The 17,247-nt window shown below is 42.4% G+C and overlaps 2 protein-coding genes across 5 annotated transcripts in view; both read right to left on the reverse strand.

Moving 5' to 3' along the window:
- Window positions 1–2: 2 nt before the first annotated feature.
- gnat1 (guanine nucleotide binding protein (G protein), alpha transducing activity polypeptide 1) lies at window positions 3–3,769 on the reverse strand. Of its 2 annotated transcripts, none has more exons than XM_086199375.1 (9): window positions 3,478–3,769; window positions 2,519–2,561; window positions 2,292–2,433; window positions 1,792–1,949; window positions 1,580–1,708; window positions 1,364–1,493; window positions 1,110–1,263; window positions 812–1,023; window positions 3–719 (listed from the first exon to the last, which is right to left on the reverse strand). In XM_086199375.1, exons 1-8 carry the CDS (start codon window positions 3,581–3,583, stop codon window positions 833–835), a joined length of 1,053 nt encoding a protein of 350 aa, XP_086055501.1. In that variant the 5' UTR covers window positions 3,584–3,769; the 3' UTR covers window positions 3–719; window positions 812–832. The 2 variants fall into 2 exon arrangements, with proteins under 2 accessions (XP_086055501.1, XP_086055500.1); XM_086199374.1 differs by having other exon boundaries at window positions 808–1,023; window positions 3,478–3,767.
- Window positions 3,770–4,483: 714 nt separating this feature from the next.
- The window catches only part of sema3fa (sema domain, immunoglobulin domain (Ig), short basic domain, secreted, (semaphorin) 3Fa), a 53,588-nt gene continuing 40,824 nt past the window's right edge, over window positions 4,484–17,247 (reverse strand). For 2 of the 3 annotated variants that reach the window (XM_086199376.1, XM_086199378.1), the window contains 11 exons: window positions 15,837–15,976; window positions 14,924–15,038; window positions 10,019–10,088; window positions 9,093–9,237; window positions 8,792–9,014; window positions 8,491–8,579; window positions 8,341–8,382; window positions 8,014–8,171; window positions 7,817–7,899; window positions 7,585–7,718; window positions 4,484–7,058 (listed from right to left, as the gene is read on the reverse strand). In XM_086199376.1, the coding sequence (XP_086055502.1) occupies window positions 6,630–7,058; window positions 7,585–7,718; window positions 7,817–7,899; window positions 8,014–8,171; window positions 8,341–8,382; window positions 8,491–8,579; window positions 8,792–9,014; window positions 9,093–9,237; window positions 10,019–10,088; window positions 14,924–15,038; window positions 15,837–15,976 (1,628 nt within the window). In that variant the 3' untranslated portion in view covers window positions 4,484–6,629. The remainder of the gene's footprint in view (window positions 7,059–7,584; window positions 7,719–7,816; window positions 7,900–8,013; window positions 8,172–8,340; window positions 8,383–8,490; window positions 8,580–8,791; window positions 9,015–9,092; window positions 9,238–10,018; window positions 10,089–14,923; window positions 15,039–15,836; window positions 15,977–17,247) is intronic. The other variant, XM_086199377.1, reaches the window with a different exon arrangement.

Consider the following 17,247-nt stretch of genomic DNA (forward strand, 5'->3'; position numbering starts at 1 on the left):
GCTGCTGGGTTGCTTTTTTATTTGAGAAAAATGGAAAAGTATTTAGTTCGTCTACAGAAGCTTGAATAGATCATTACAAGGTTTACAACGATGTTTCTGTACAGGACTGTTTTCTCAGACAAGGTTTTATTTTATAAATGTTAGAATATTACATCTACGCTGATCAGCGTGGGAAATCCACAGTTGACAAAAGTAATCACTCCACATAATAACCTGGCCCTTTTCAACTAAAGGTAGTTCCATCTGACACTGCTCCTTCTGTTACCCGCTTGTATGTGGTGTAGCCATGTCTAATTCTTATTTAATCTCTAACTGAAGTGCATATGCAGGTAGTGAGGCCATCTTGTTTGCTTTGTGGTTGCACTGATATGCGGGAGCCTTGGCATCTATTCACATCATGTGAAAAGAAATCGCTGTATACGTAGGTAGAAGCTTTTGATGTCTACAGACTGCTTTGCCCTTCTCCAAAGACCAGTTCAAGAGGCTGAAGAGAAAAGTTTGCTCGACTAAAATTCAACTCATCTGACATCTGCAGGATTCTCTGATTTGTTTAGGAGCTGTCTTTTTTTTTTTTAAATGCTCTCAGGTGACCCAAAAGTTTTCGGTCAAAGCTACAACCTTTATTTGAACACAAAATGAATGGGACAGAGCGTTCTCATCTGGTGTCCTCAGTAGAAGAGGGTTTTTATGGAATTGGGGCAGTACCCTACAATAGGACCCTGGAAAAAAAAAAAGAAGAGAGATTAGATCGTTTACTTGGAACAAGTAAAAGAATCATTTCATCATCGATAACTTCAAAAGCTTTACTCGCAGTTGTCGGGTGTCTCCACTCTTAGAAGAGACCGCAGTCTTTCAGGTTTTCTTTTATGATGATGTCAGTTACGGCGTCAAACACAAATTTGACGTTCTCTGTGTCTGTAGCGCAGGTCATGTGAGAGTAGATTTCTTTGACATCCCTACGCAAGTTCAGGTCCAGAAACTGCACTTTGATGTAGTTACCAGCATCCTCATAGGTATTGGGACCTCAATGAATGAAATAAAATCAAAAAGTAGATTTAAATAGTTTGTCACTTTTAAATTTTTCATCTGCCGATAAGTGAGTGTCTCACCGTCATACTCGGGAAAGCACATGCTGAGGTGAGCCTTCTTGATCTTCTCAACGAACACATCTTTCTTGTTCAGGAAGAGTACGATGGAGGTGGTGGCAAAGTAGCGGTGGTTACAAATACTGTTGAACAAGTGCAGACTCTCGTGCATTCGATTCTGGAAGAAAAAAAAGGGTGTGTCCCAATGAAAAGCCTTCAAATTCCAAGACAAGAGCAGGAAAGTAAGTAAGGTGAAGTCTTGTATTTTGATCTCCTACCACTTCATCATCCTCCACCAGCACCATGTCATAAGCGCTCAAAGCAGCGATGAAGATGATACAGGTCACACCTTCGAAACAATGAATCCACTTCTTCCTCTCCGACCTCTGGCCACCCACGTCAAACATTCTGCACAGGAGCAAAACCATTGTCTTTGTTATTGCTACCAATACTGCCGATGCTCTCAGTTATGACACTCCTTGAACTTTTGTCACCTGAAATTGAGATCTTTGAATGAAAACTGGGTCTCGATGATACCGGTGGTCTTCACTCTTGATCGGAGCACATCCTGCTCAGTGGGCACATAACCTGGTTGGATCAGTCGCTCCAAGTCGTTCAGGTAGCTGAGAGAGAATGATTACTCATTAACAAACACTCGTGAGAGGGCAGGTTGAGATCGTCTCTGCTGTGTTTGGAGGGTTCTCACTATCCAGCCGAGTCGTTGAGTTGGTACTCGGAGGCCCTGTCAAAGCACGCCTGGATGCCGGAGTCCTTCCACAGGCGCAAGATGATGTCTGACAGTTCTTTAGGCATGGTGCCTTCCTCGATGGTGTCGGCAAGATGCATGAGCTTCCTGGCGTCATCCTGCAAGGAGGACAATAATCAAATGAACTGAAATTAAACTTGATTTGGTCAAAAAAAAATACCACATTAAAGCTCACCGCAGAAATATTGAGGTTGATTTTCACTGACCAAAACTAAACTGTCAAAAGTTTTTGTTGTCGAGAAATTGAGGGAAATGGCAACAGTTTTGATGGATTAAAATGATCAAAATGTAAATTATTTATGAATCAAAACAAGGTAATATGTAAATATTTCAATGACAAACAATGAAAATGTCAGCATTTTCCCATTGAAACTAAAGCGTTCTCATAGATTGAGACTACAACTTTCAACTTCTGTCGGCTGAGTCTCGGCTGTCATTACCTGCTGATCAGAGTGACCGTAGTTGATACTGAGTGTGGTCATGGCCTTGACAATGGCCATGATGGACTGCAGGGTGTTGCTGTAGATGATGGTAATGAACTCCAAGCATTCTTCAAGGGAGTAACCATCTTTGTGGATAATTCTGTTGATAAAAGCAAACTGTTAACTGCCTGACTGACATATCAACTTGGCGAGAAATGTGACGTGTGGAGAGGAAAAGTTCTTACTTCATCTGTTTGACAATAGTGCTTTTGCCTGATTCTCCGGCACCTAAACGAACGAAGAGAAAACGAAGAGTTAAATGCATAAAAATGTCATAACAGCAACCCCTGACAAGCTCACGGCACGGTCACAATGTGGACTACTTCAGATCTAATCTGGTTCGGAGCTGATGTCCTGTTCCTGGCCTCCATTTTCATGAGGATGAAGGTGAGTGACATAAAATATCAAAAACAACATGACAAATATTCACAATCGCGATTTTAAAAGCAACTTAAATTCATCAACAAAGCTTATTCTCTTATACATAAGTGTCATTTGATATATATTAATATCAATTTTTCTACACTGTTCAGGATTTGAGGATTCTTAAACTGAGTATATCACGTTAAATGAATCTGTCTTCCTCCGATAAATATCTAGGTTTGGCTTTTTGAACGCTATAGTTGCCGGCTCCTTTCAGTATTGGCAGCAGGGTATCTGTGTCCTTCAGGATTAATCCCTTTGTGTTGGACAACCTGTTGTTTCAGGATTAACAAGGGATTGGCTTGAGTGATTATTAATGAGAAATTCAATAACACAGACAGTCAACTTGTTCTTTGCTTTCATCAAAGGTAACTTAAAGGCAGTGGATTTTTAAACTATGCAATGATTTCAGTATCAGGAAGGGGATTCGGATTACTAGGATTTATCCAGAGAAATGCACATGTACTACATGTACTTGTACGCTACATGCACTTGAGTCAATGCAATTTGTTTGTTTCGATTTCTTTGAAGTAAACTTTTTACAGGAGACAAATCAAAACACTGCAATGTGCCTCCTAGAGTAGGTTCAATCAAAAGTAGCCCCCCTCCCCCCTCCTTAAATATGTGAAAACCAGATGATGAAGGTTCCTCCTGACCCCCCCCCCCCCCCCCCCCCCCACACACACACACACACCCAGTGAGTAAGCCTGACTGACTTTACCTAACAGCAGCAGCTTGACAGTTCTGGCATCCTTGTCGGCATCCTCCTTCAGCCTCTTCTCCAGCTCTCTGGAGCGTTTCTCCTCGGCGCTCGCTCCAGCCCCCATCCTACTGCTCCCGGCTTAGGCCCCTCTGCGCAAAAGCCAAGTGTTGGGGAAAATGGGAAGTAGCTGATCACCTATACAGGCCGACTGGTGCGGCGACGCAGCTGATGCGTGAATCGCCTGGAGCAAACACTGGGGAATGTTTGAGTAGTTCCCTGTCTTAGGAAAGGATTTTGGCCATCCTCTACCCACCTGACTGAGGGATGACCAATGGAGCACAAGGGCAGGAGTGTTTTAGGGGAAGGGGGGAAAGGTGTGAGCAGAAGCAGACATGCATCAGTGTCGGCTGGATCTAACCTTTAAGGGGACTTTGCTGTGCTCAGCGGAAGATGAACATCGGCTCAAGTGCTTATCTCTCGACTGTTCTTAGGGCCCTTTAAAAGAGAACTGTGTACACCTGACAGCTTCTTGTTGGTGACCTAAAGGTTTATACCACATCAGGACCAAAATAAAAAAAAAAAGATGTAGTAATGAGCGATGTGAAATACTATTTAAAGGTGGTCATTTATAAAGCAACAGCTTTCCAGTCTTTGAGAAAACAAAAGAATCACTATTTACTCCAAAACACCAGACAAAACGGCTGGAAGGGTCATTCAAAGAAATGAACAGCAACGAACGCACATCCTAAGGAGGAGAGAAACATTTTTCTTATAGAGAGAGAGATGTGAAGTGCTTAAAGAGCTTTGTGGTTTCACCTGACAGATCTCATTGACCTCAATCTGAAGCTGGTTAAGGATCCTAATCTACTCACTGTCAATTATGCATGCATGTATAACAGGAGAGTGTGCAACAACATCATTTTCACACACACACACACACACACACACACACACACACACACACACACACACACACACTGCGCTCTTGGGTGTCAGGTTTTTTTTTATGGGTGTGAAAAGCACTAAAAGAGAGAAAAAATTCTCTGTTGAATAAAGTTTATTACAATCAATTCATCATGCTTTTTTTGTGGAGTCAACAGTGGTTCAGCTTCTGAGTCACTGTTGGGAATGAAAACACGTAACGTAGTGAAATGTGTGAGTAAATGCCCGTTGATGGCAAACAGAATAGAACATCTGTTATTATAAAATATAGAGCTTTAATTTATTAGTCAGCAACATTGATGGGGGAAGAAAAGTTGTTTTTTTTTTTTTTGGTTTTTTTTTTTTACAAGTCGTCTTAATAACAACACCTGTGCATTATATCATTCGTCACTTTACCTCAACAACCCGAGAACAAAAAATAAAACATGTTTTAAATATATTTGTCTTTTTTTTTTGTGGGGTTTTTTTTTTTTTTTTTAGAGAACGAGAGAGAAGTGAAAGAGAGAGGATGCAAAATAACAATCTGACCGTTTTTCTGTACTTTCTGAATTTCTTCCATTTATGGTTCAAGCGCTTCTTTCTTTCACTGATCGTATTTCTATATTCCCACAATGAGAAAGACATTCACTGACATCCACAGCAACATAGCATTTGAGACAAGTACCATATACATACACTGTACATGCCATGCACGATGAAAAGCAACCTTCAGAAGATCTTGGTGCAGGTTTCTCTTCAGGTCTGGTGGTTATCAGTTTGTTGGGACATTTTCACTAACTGAGTGGAAGTTATCTGAAGTCTGTGTCATATGTGGCCGCGTGATAGCAGGAGGGGAATGTGCTCAGCTGACAAAAATTTCAGGTTAAATGGCCGACATTCACTTGGTGACACTGCAATTTAGTATTCAACAGTCAGGAATGCAAACCCTCCGTTTGCATTCGGCTTGTATGAAAGCTGAGCTCATTAACTGCCCACCCTCCCTTTTCTAGCAATAGCCACAGACGCTCGTGTGTACCGAGGGAGGCCGTGGAGAGGGAATACAAATATTTTGTCACAAGATATAAATCATTCCCAGAATTTGATAAATTTGAGGCAAGGAAATACAGAGCAAATCATAACTAGTCGCCACAAATTAATCCAACTGTGGGAACAGGAAGTCGTATCTTCTCTCTCTACGGCCCCTCCAGGGCTCCATGAACTGTTCAAGATCGCTAATTTGGCAACAGAAGGTGCTTTTTGTCTCTAACGTTTCATGTTTTTTTTGCTTTTTTTGTTTTGTTTGGAAACCGCAAACTGTCAAACTCACAAATAGCTGCCTGCTGGAATTTCTTATCTCTGAGGAGAGACAAGAGAAGGCAATGTTATTTTTTTCAGCTTTTGTGTTGTTAAAAGACCATTTTCCCCCTCAAATAAATGAAACAAAACAAACAAAAACAAAGAAGAAACAAACAGCTTATCACAAAGATCACATTTGTTAAGGATACAACATTGAGATGTGATATTCACATATAAACAAAACAAACACTTGGCAGCAAATGATTTTGGAAGAATGTGGGCAGGTAACATCTTTACTTGCTGGGAGTTCTTACCCACCACTGAGGGATTCTGTGTGCAGTCTGTGGGCATTTCTATTATCCTCGCATGTCCCACGAAATGCCATTTTTGTCTTCTTTCAACAGCTTATATCTTGCAGTGATAAAACTGCCTGATCGTGGAGTTTGGGGGAGGTGGAGAGAACCAACTTCCCAGCTCAAAGAGACTGAATACTGCCAGCAGTCAAGTCACCCGACACGCTCTGAATGTCATCAGTCCTCGTTCAGGTGTGGATGCTCCCAACGTCCCCTCTGGGTTATTTTTGCTGTTTCTTAAAAACACCAAACATAAAGATATTTTTTTTGACATAATAACACACTGTAATAAACAGTTACACTAACAATAACATTATAATAACAGCAATATTTGCACAGATTTACCTATTCACAAAAAAACATGTTTTCTAGATAGGTACAAAGAATTACTTTTTACAACCTACAATAAATATTTTTCCAACAGTTACATAGAAAACGTTTGATGCTGTTGCTTTGGGTTGCAGTATCAGTCTCGTCTGAGATCACTGGATTTTTCTATGATTTGACTGGATTTGCTCCCCAGCTCGGAGGGCTGCAGTGTTTAGGAGGTGGTGTGACAAGGTAGACTGGAAGTGTTCGATAGGGTGAACATCCAGCTCCTCATGTCTCAGCCGGAGTTGTTTGCTCATCGTGATGCCGGCGGTTACGCGGCTTCTTCTGTTCTTTCAGCTCCTTCAAGGTTTTGGCTTTGGTGTCGCCGAGGCTGCTGTCTCCGAGCTGCCAGTAATCCTGGCAGTACTGGTTGATCAGGCCCATCTCTGGCTGGCTCAGGATGGTCAGCAGGTCTTTGTACTGGCCGGCACTGGGAGTCCAGGCGCTAGACTGTAGCGGGGGGAGGGCCGGGTTGCCTGTCTCCACCAACACGTTGTTCACTGTGCGACTGGAGAGGACCACAAGCTGCAGTTTGACGAGCGTGTGTTTGAAGTTCTTCTCTGTGGATGTGCACTGGTAGATGCCGCTGTCGGAGGACTGCAGGGAGCGGATCAAAAGACCTTGTTCCGTTTTCAGGATGCGTCCCTCTGAGCGGATCTGTAAGCAACCATCAAGAGGATTTTAAATTGTGCTTTAAGTTGTATTAATCAGGAATTAATCGTATTTTTTTTCTGCCAAATGGGGCAGCATAAACAACGCAATACAACTCTGACTTCCCTTTTTAAGCTGTGGGTCATCGTAATGTTTTCCTGATGACTAAATTAACTGGAAATGGATTGTTTTTCCTTGAGGGTCTACAGACAGAGGCTGGTGTACCTTGCACAGATGTACAACCCACCATAAACAATGAAAACACCTTGAAATACAGCATTGTTCTTCTATTTTTTTTAATCCCCAAAAAGAATTAATGTGTGTGCTAAGAACCTTTGTCCATCTTAGCATGGGTCTCTTCTATACATACATACAAAAATGGTCTATAGAGCTCCATAGAGATGAGAAGGACTATTTTCTCAGTGGTGGTCATGTGATCCACTGACAGTAGCCGTCTCCGTTTCAATTCAAAAGACACACAAAAGTTGTTTCTATACACTGAATAATCACTCAAACGTAAGGACTTGCTCACTTCTTTCCTCCTGTCGCTATTTTCTCTCTGAAGATGCCACTTGAGAGACACATGAGGAGACCTGGCCTGGCACTCCAAGAACGTGGTGCTTCCCTCCACGCCATACTGAACCGCCTCCAGGGTGTTCTTATTGGCTATGAAACAATATTTGAACACGATTCATGAACTATTGATGGGAGGATCGTTGGAGGAATTGTGTGTTCAGGTGAGCTACAACGTCCTCAGTGCTCACCGTTCGAGTTGTAGCCCCTGCACTGACGGATCGGGTTGCCGTACTTCACATCCTGCCGACGGCTGCGTCTAAAGGGGTCAGATCAACAGTCGAGAATAAAGAGCTTAACTTCAACATATTTAAATGTAGTAATACTGCATTTATACACTTAAGCGGGACGACTGTATCCTGGCCTGCCTGCAGATTTTGATACTCACCTCTTCTGAGAGGCGGAGTATCTGGAGCAGGATTTTCCATCCCAAGCGCAGTACGGATCTCTGGCCAGACAGCAGTCAGCACAGGCCTCGCCGTACACATCACAGCGATGAAGAGCCAAGTGGGTCACACCCAAGACTGATCCCACATACAGTTGTTGCTGTAAAGAGACAGAGATGGAGATCAGAGTAAGGATGATTCATACGCCTACACCCCCCCCCCCCCGCAAAGAGCTGAGTGGCTTAGTGAGCCCTGGTTTATTAATATAAAAGATACAGCTCATCCTAATTGGGAGACAGAGTGTTTGGGGCGGAACATAGAGAACTTACCCGTTTAGATGAAATCTTCATGGTGGTGATAGGAGTGGGGACCTGCAGTGATACAGTCGATATATAACAAAAAAAGGTTTATCAGTGACTTATTTTGCACATGAAGGTAGAATATGTGAGACAGATAAGAAGAGAGGCAGGGTGACTGACCTTGAATACTTCCACTTCCTCTAAAACCAATTCCTCTGTCTGCAGGTCATCTCTAGGCAGGACAATGACTTTCTGGACTGTGCCTCTGTCTGAGAGACACAAGAGAGCGGGAACTGTAACCTCAGTTCTGTTTACATTTCAAACTGTTGACCTAAACTTCCCGCAAAGTGTTTTATCTTCCCTATTCTGCAGAAAAATGATCTGAGAAACCATCCGATCAGAGTCTGTTTGAGTAAACAATCTTCAGGCTGGGTTGGTGAATACAGTGATTGTTATATAAATCAGACCGGAGAGCACTGACCTGTACCCAGGAAGAGCACCTCGTAGCTCCCATCAGCAGCTGTCACCTGGTCCACTGCAATTGTGGTGAATTCATAGTCCACATTGGTTCTGACCACCAGGGGGTGCTTGTGTACTGGGTATACAGCATTGTACATGGTGGGATGGTTTCTCATGAAGTTGATCACCTCATCTGGGTAATCCTTTGTGGACTTCATGCTGGGGGTGAAAGTACCTCCAGGACACTATAACAGATAAAGTATTTGTCTGTTGAAGTAAGTAAAAGTCAGGTTTTTGTGGATTTGTTGATGTCTATAACTCACAGTGCCAGGTCGAGGGTAGGGGATCTTCCCAGTGTAAGCCACCCACTGGTAGTTAGGTCCCTCTTTGTGTGCAAAAGGCCCATTGAAGACCATACGAATATCAGCCATGGAGTAGACACACACCGCTGAGCCTTTGAACACAGATCTGGAGGAAGGCAGGAGAAGAAGCGTGAGACAGCCGCCGAGAGGATACAGATTAACTCCCTCCCTGAGATAATTACTGTGGCTGCTCCCTGCAACTGCTAGCATCTACTTCCTTCCCACGTACTCCGCCTGCCTCTTACAAGAGCTCACTAAAACACACTCGAGTCAAGCTGTCTGACACACTGACATAATAAACACCCACATACTGCAGAGAATCGCCAGAGCACGGGCAATCGCTGCTGCGTGGTGGGTGTACCATGTTTGTAACTCCTGTCATGGGCCTCTATCATTAGCACTGCAAGTGTTTTTATCAGCTGGGTTTAAACATGTCTGACGCCTGAGGAGAGGATTGATGCAATAACAGTATTTGTTTCTCAAATACACGAATCAAGACGTGTTTATGATGACTGGGTGTGCACCATCTCCTTGAATCTCAATTTACATGTCTGGTTGGTTTGCGTTTTTTTTTTTTTTTTTGTCTTGAATTTTAATGCCGCATGTTGAATGACAACTTGCTAGCAGACCTGACCTATGTAGAACTATAGGCTCCGTCAGACTCTCAGAGGAGCTCGACTCCCTCTGGGCTCTGGATTCATCTGCCTGCTTTGTCTTTGTAGCCTGAAACTGACAGGCCATACTCAACAGCGCATTTCAATATCAGAGGGAGCTGACACCTTCAGGCTGAGTGAGAATGAAGAAAAACTGCAGGGAGGAACCAAAATACACCTTCTCTCCAAAGAGTATAAAAGTTGAAGAGTTTGAGAAAGCTGTCAGACACTTACCCTGAAACTGAGAAGACTCCGTAGATGACAGGATTCTTGGTGTCTTGAGTTGGTTGGATGTACACATCCCCTAATAGGTCAGGAAATAATTACAAATGATTGGTCATACTAATAATTTATAAAACAGGCTTTCAACCGGAATGCACTCACTGCCAACTGATGAAAAGTTAGACAAAGAAAACATGGTACATTAAGTAAAAATTAGCGTCTCTGTCTCATATCAAACTACCCCGAGGCTTTATTAGTTCCCAGAATCCACCGGGTTCTGACCCAAAGTAATTCTAATTGTGACATATAGAGATTCTGAGCCTCTTAGGAGGGGACCTTTAGGAAGAATTCATCTAAAAACGAGAGCCAGCGGTTAACGGAGCCTCTTAAGAGATGAATCCAAACTCTTCCGATGGTGAATACTACAGTTGCTGAGTCTCAGCAGGGAATATAAGTGAAATAGAGATCTCTGCTGAAACACAGCTTTAATAGGAGCCATATGTACCCGATGACTCTTGGGTTGAGGCAATGGTGAACCCTACATATCCTCCGATGGCTCAGTGAGAGAGAAATGCAAGGAAAAACAATAATGAAAGATATTTAAATACATTTAAAGCAGACAGGTTGAGTAGAATAACAGTCCGCTGACAGCTGAACACATACGTAGGTGCATTTACTGTGAAAAGATTCATTGTTTGAAAGAGGCCTTGAGCAGAGAAGGGCAAAAACTGTTGGTGAATAAGCTTTGTCCTCTTATCAATAACCTGTGATCTTTTTGTCTGTTAAGTGGATTTATCACAGAGGGATGCACAGCGTTGGATTTTTTTTGCAATAACTGATATGCTGCTATTTTCAAACTGATTTAGCGAGCAGTTGTTATTGTCAATGTCATATTCATATGAAAACAAGTTTATATGATAATCAAATTTTGCACAAACTGAAAAACTAATCTAAGACACATTGTGTTATCTGTGCAGCTGAAAAGACAGGAAGAGAAATACACCTAAAAGGAGGCATTATGATGGCGTTCCACAGGAGCTGCCACCGAAGAACCCAAGTACAACTAGGAAGCGCTAAGACAGTGCAGAGAGGCTACAGATCTGAGCGTCTACGATTGGATCCCGACTGTCTTGAAATACTACCTGCCTTCCCTCCACATTCGATCAAAATGTACCCATTCATATTTTTGGGAAGCTGCTAACAAGCAAACGTAGCGGTCACATGACCTCCGTGGTGGCGGTAACAAAGTGCATACTTTTAACTTAATGTCTCTTCAACAGGCATGCACGTGTATAACTTGCCAAAACGGTAAAACAACATGATAATGTGTGAATTGATTTGGTTTGTATTAAAATACTGTACCGATTGTCCAACCCCCATTTCTGACACTGCAGAGGAGCAAAATCCACAAGAAGAAACACTGTTCTAAAATGCAAAGGTATGAAAATGACAGGTAATGGCTGCACACTCAAGCAAAAAAAGAAAAAAAAAAAGAAATTGTTTTGGCAAACAAAGCAGAAATCTCTAACCCCTCCGACGCCAGTTCGACAGACCTAGTGGCTACAGAAGGAGCAGACAGAGGAAATAAATCAGAAGAGCTGGAACAAGTTGCATCGTTCTAACTTTTGTTTCTGATGTGTCAGAGTCTCGGAGTCGCTCTCAGCGTCACATCAGCAGAGAAACAGAGCTGAGCTGGAAGTGTAGCAAGAGCGTGAAGCGTGGAGAAGTACGAAGAGCAAAGAGGAAATGATGGTGGACGGAATGAACTGTCATATATTCACAGATAGTTTATGTCATTGATGATCTCCTTAACACTCTTTTCTACTTAGGATTCAATATCTGTTGCCTTAGATTCTACAACTTCACTTTGAACTTATTTTACTTAACTTTATTTGATTCTTTCTGTCTTACTTTCGATCTATATTGTTTCCATAACAACAGAGAAGCAACAAACAAAGGGGGGATTTGAAGATAACCATGACATATGTCAATGAGAATACTGCATAAATACATTTCCATAAAGGCAATAAAACTTTATTACACACACATTTATTCTCATTATTGTCTGGAAAACATTTTCATCTCTTTAGCATCTGTGCGTCTCTTTCCTCACGTCTTTATATTCATCCTCTCTCCCCTGACAAATCCCTGAATGCTTTCTCCACTCTTCTACTCCCCCCTCTCCCTCTCTCTCTCTCTCTCTCTCTCTCTCTCTCGCTTCATTCAGCCACTCCGCTGCCTCTGCTGGGCTCCATCAGGACCAGCAGGCCCGGAGACAGAATACATTTCTAACAGACGCCCGCCGTGAGGTTGTGGGAAGGCCGACCACAGTGGGACGTTCCAGCGTACCTCAGGATTTAACGACCTCACTATGAGTGCTCATCAGCACTGACGCTCGGCGGACCTGCTGCGCCGTACATAGACGACTAAAATACTGCAACTCTGCTCTTCTGACACTGACACTAAGTGCTCTGAGTGCTCTCTAACATACATTTGCAAAAAGAAAAACCTCATCACAGCAGGGATGAGATGCTTCTACACATTTAGTTCATGGCAGTTTGATTCACAACTGCTGTGTGAATTATTTAATTCTGTTGCACGTATGTTTTCATGCCTGTCTTCTGTGTGTTGCAGTGACACCATGACAGGTGATCTACTTCTGTCTTTTTCAGGACTGTGTAGATGACACGCAACATTTTACAAAAGAGGATTAAGGCCACATACAAAAAAAAATCACTTGCAAAGCAAATAAAAAGTATATTTGTGCTCTGAGATTAAAGGCAGAGCTCTGAGAATCTCCTTCTGTAGCATTTCATGATGTGAACTTGGGATTATTCAAAGATTTTTTTTTGTAAATTGAATGTAAAGTTTGTGATCTTTCTTCGCATTGGGAGCAAAAAAATCACTTACAGTTTGTACAATAAATGTGTAATGCTACAAAATACTGTCAACATGTCAGCAAGGTGTGTTCAATTTGAACGACTCCAAATTGAATCACTCATTAAGCAGAATTTCATGTTTTCTATGGCAACAAAAGTCAGACCTCCATAGAAAGTAGGATTTGTTTTATTGCATTTCAGTCAAACACTGACACACGGATTTGATTAACTTTTTTGAGTTCAACACGAATCCGCTGTGTCCTGCTGACTCAGGAGAGGTCAGCTGACTCAAGGTATATTCTATCTTGTTATTGAAATCGCTTTGATTATCGTCTTTCCCTCGTTAAATTTTATCTGAGTTCATCTTAGTTTCACGTTAAGTCAGAACACATTATTCAAATTGCATTTTGGAAAAAAAAAACGGCCAACGGTAGTAAAAGATGTGTTTCTCATACCAGCAGTCATTACAGTTTCAAGGATACAACAAATCCCTCCTTAATCCTGTCAGTCATGTGAATAACGGACAGGACGGGATGATCCACAGGGGTTCGGACTGATCCCAGCTGCTCATTATTTTGATTACTCTGTATGCGTGTGTGTGTTTGATTTTCCAGCTCGAGTTTTTGTTGCAATGAAATTACAAATTCTCTGTTGATGTTTGATGTCCTTCGGAGGGCTCCTCAGATTTTGCAACATCGTGCGAACCAGCCGTTTATTGTACGGTAGGGACACACGCACGCACACACACACACACACACACACACACACACACACACACACACACACACACACACACAGAAACCCCTCATATATAACAATAACACTCGGATGACAAGAAACTACTGCTCAGACTGAAGTATCACTGATGTGGATCAACACCGAGGGCCGTAAACCTGTAACATCATGATGAAAGCATGCGAGGTAAACGGAGGGCAAGGAGTGAAGACAACTCTACAAATGAGAAGGTTCTTGACAGGGAATCTGTCAAGAGGACCTCCATTTGGAGACCTTTGTTTTGTATTGTTTTGGATACGAGTCGTGTAAGAATTCTCAGCGTGGACTGCCAGCTTTCCTGTCAGGACGTATTTAATATGTGCCAAGTACTAACCCTGAGCAGATGCAGCACATGTTGCCAGAGTCAGAGGTAATGATCTGTTAAAACAAGTATAAGCATTCGGTCTTTATGAGGAGGGTAAGAGCAATTTATGTGTGTCATCACACACACACACACACACACACACACACACACACACACACACACACACACACTCACACTCACACTCATGAGGGGTTTACATGTACAGTTGCAAGTATTGATTGGGCTATTTAATTGGACTACTGTTGCTGTCCCAGTATACAACAACCCGGGAAAAATCAATTTACTGACAGACGTCCAGCTCTGGGATGGTAGTTGCTGGTAAAAGTGGTCAACCTTTTGTGACGCATAAAAGACAACTGAAGCACTTTTGCGCTTCCTATGGACCATTCCTTAATTAAGTCTAAATTCTTGCTTGTGTTGTACGTCGCTTTGGACAAAAGCGTCTGCTAAATGAAATTGTAGAATTGTAGAAGCTTGCAATCGGCGTCTCTGTCTAATTGCAGACTTTAATCTAAGATCACAAAAGAAAAACTTAACAGTGCTGTAAATTTCTCTTCATCTATGCCTTCGTCTTTGTAACCGTCATGATGAGGCCTTCTTGAATGCGCGCTGTTAAATACTGAAGCAGACCCTGTCAACACTCATGAACTCTCAATCACTTCATCTAGGTATGCTAGACTCCCTTTGAAATTCACAATTTCAGTCAGCATACATGTATTTTAAAAGTCCAGTTCTAATTGGACTGACAAAATAAATCTCCATCATGTAATTGTACTGACAGTCAGACAAGTGTTGCGATGTTTGAAAAGATTAACAGGCGGCGGACACAGGTCCCACCTGGCAAGGAGACGGCAGTCTACGTTGTCCTGAGATGAAAAGAAAAGAGCTGGTCTAAAAGGCTCAGAAAGCTTAATAAGGGAAATCATAATTCAAACTCACTGAGTTCATCAAAGTGTGTTTCAATGCCGTCAGCGCCGGCAACGGAGCAGATGAGACGGGCCTTCAGAAACGTGCTCCACTTGTTCACCAGACAGCAGTGTCCACCGTCATCATTCTGGAAGACAAGGGCACACAGCCGTCATCCATCAAGTCTGACTAACAGCTGTGTAAGAAACCGCCCCGGCTCTGTTGTTATTGGGCCTGGAGGAATAAAGAGCAGCTCTGCATGTCAGCTTGGCCCAACTGCACCAGAGGTCAGCCAACTTCTACTACTGAGGTAAAGAATCTTGGGAAAATGATTCATTTGCTGGAACTTGTGAATTTTGTAAACACATTTTACAATGTCAAAATGATTTGCAATACTGGACGAAATACATTTTTTTTTTATCTCCTACCTTTGAGAAGGGAAGAATTCTGTTTTTACAGTTTTGTGGATTTAAAAGGGCAACGTGTTTTAATGTACTACATACACAAATAGAAATGATCGGAGTGTTATTTCAAATAATACTTTAGAAATTATCCATGTAGAGATATTTGAACACGGCATGACTGGGTGAGGAACAACACTCCAAACCGCAGCAGCAACATCAACACAGCTTCGGCTCCATGGATGTCTGTGCATGTATACAGACGTGGACTAAAGTAAACTCTGCGGCCCAAACACTTTATCCCAGGGGACAAAAATAACAGAATGCTTTCCAAACGTAGCTGTTAAGGCAAACAGATGATGTTTTCTGACTGGTGAATGGCGTGCTACGGTGCAGCAGTTACTGATGGTCATGGGGAACTTCCTGTCAGGGCCTCTCGGAGATTAAGAAACAGGCACGGTACTACGACTAACCATTATGGAGAAGCATAAACCTTTCAGTTATGAAGATCAACGTGAGGCTTGCTGACTGATGCCATAACTCACCAGGCAGATCCGCCCTATCCTGGATTGGGTCATGGGACTCTGGCCCATCTCAGAGGCTTTCTCGCGGAAGAAGAAGTAGAGCTTGTCATCATTCTTTTCTGCGCTGTCTGGGATGAGGTGTGCGTGGATGAATGTGGGGTCTGTAAAGGAAGATGGAGAAAGTATTACTAGCACTGCCGTGGATGTTGCATCCAAATGTCTAAACATTACCACATTTCACAGGCACATTCCCTGGAAATCTGGACACTAACTAACTGAGCTAAAAATACTTTGAGAAAGGTTAGACAGTCAGGAACTTGAGTTTATATCCATGGAAACAAGCGAAGTCCTCCATCATTGCGAACAGTCTGCAGCGATTCCATCATGGTTCCAGCTCATGACAGGCAAAATAGTCCAGATATATTAAGCTCTGACAGTAACGAATCTCATCTCAGATCTTTTATCACTCCACACTCTCCACTAATGATGATGTGGCCATTAGTATCATGCTGTTCAGGCCTGCTATTAACATTTGTCCTGCATGATCCAATCAGAAGTGAACAGCTGTAAGAACAGGTGTGAATGCACCCAAGACGCTGACCGGTCAAATCATCTCTGGAGGTGGTCAGAGACGAATCGTGACCACACTGAAATGAGGCTTCTTACCTGAATTCAAAAACCAAACAAAATTTCATACAATGGCTCAGAATCCAGGACAGCTTCTATCTATTATAGCGGTTGTTGATATTTGGAACCGAGCAAACAAAGCTAGCATGACCAGAAGAGACATTTGGACCTCAATTGAATCTCAAATGGCCACTGGAGACAAGCTGAGCCGATCACTGAGATAACCGGTCACGCGCAGGATTGTGGGTTTCAGTTGCAACAAGTTTACAGACTGAAAGTACCATGCATCACATGCTCTCTTGTTAAATTAAAAAAAAAAAAACCTATATGGCTTACTCGGGGAAAGGATTTTTTAAAAATGTATACACAAATTGAGGAAAAAACCTGCCTGTTCTGCTTGCGATAAATATTGTTTCAAATAAAAGTAAAAATAGGTAGAAACCAAAATAATGTTGGTGCTGGTTTACATGCAGTTGCACTGTTTGATATAGAGCTGTGAGCGAGGTGCAATCACACGTGCTCACTTGGACTGCATGTGGAGACACACTGTAATTCCCAGGTGAGAAGTAATTAACGTAAAAGCTAAACACTTGCAATCAGATCCTGTAGGATGCCAACAGGGTCTGTGTCATTGTTGTGTTCTCCAGACAGTACTTGCGGCGGAGAGGTTACATTTCTCTGATTTTCTCAGCGTTTTAGTCACTTATGGAAGTTTGCTTGCTTTGATTCCTGAATCCGATCAAGATTCAGGCATATTTTAAACTTTTAGAGACAGACTAAATGAACAATGGGTCTACTGAAAATG

This window comes from Aulostomus chinensis, chromosome 3, assembly GCF_037954235.1.
Source record: "Aulostomus chinensis isolate RoL2024-O1b breed Wild chromosome 3, RoL_Achi_v1.0, whole genome shotgun sequence".
Taxonomy (NCBI): Eukaryota; Metazoa; Chordata; class Actinopteri; order Syngnathiformes; family Aulostomidae; genus Aulostomus; species Aulostomus chinensis.

Coding starts and splice junctions, on each gene's coding strand:
- gnat1 (XM_086199375.1), bottom strand. CDS start 3,583: ATGGGGGCTGGAGCGAGCGCCGAGGAGAAACGCTCCAGAGAGCTGGAG. Junction 2,434..2,518: donor ACTATTGTCAAACAGATGAA/GTAAGAACTTTT, acceptor TTTTATCAACAG/AATTATCCACAAAGATGGTT. Junction 1,709..1,791: donor CTCAACGACTCGGCTGGATA/GTGAGAACCCTC, acceptor ATTCTCTCTCAG/CTACCTGAACGACTTGGAGC.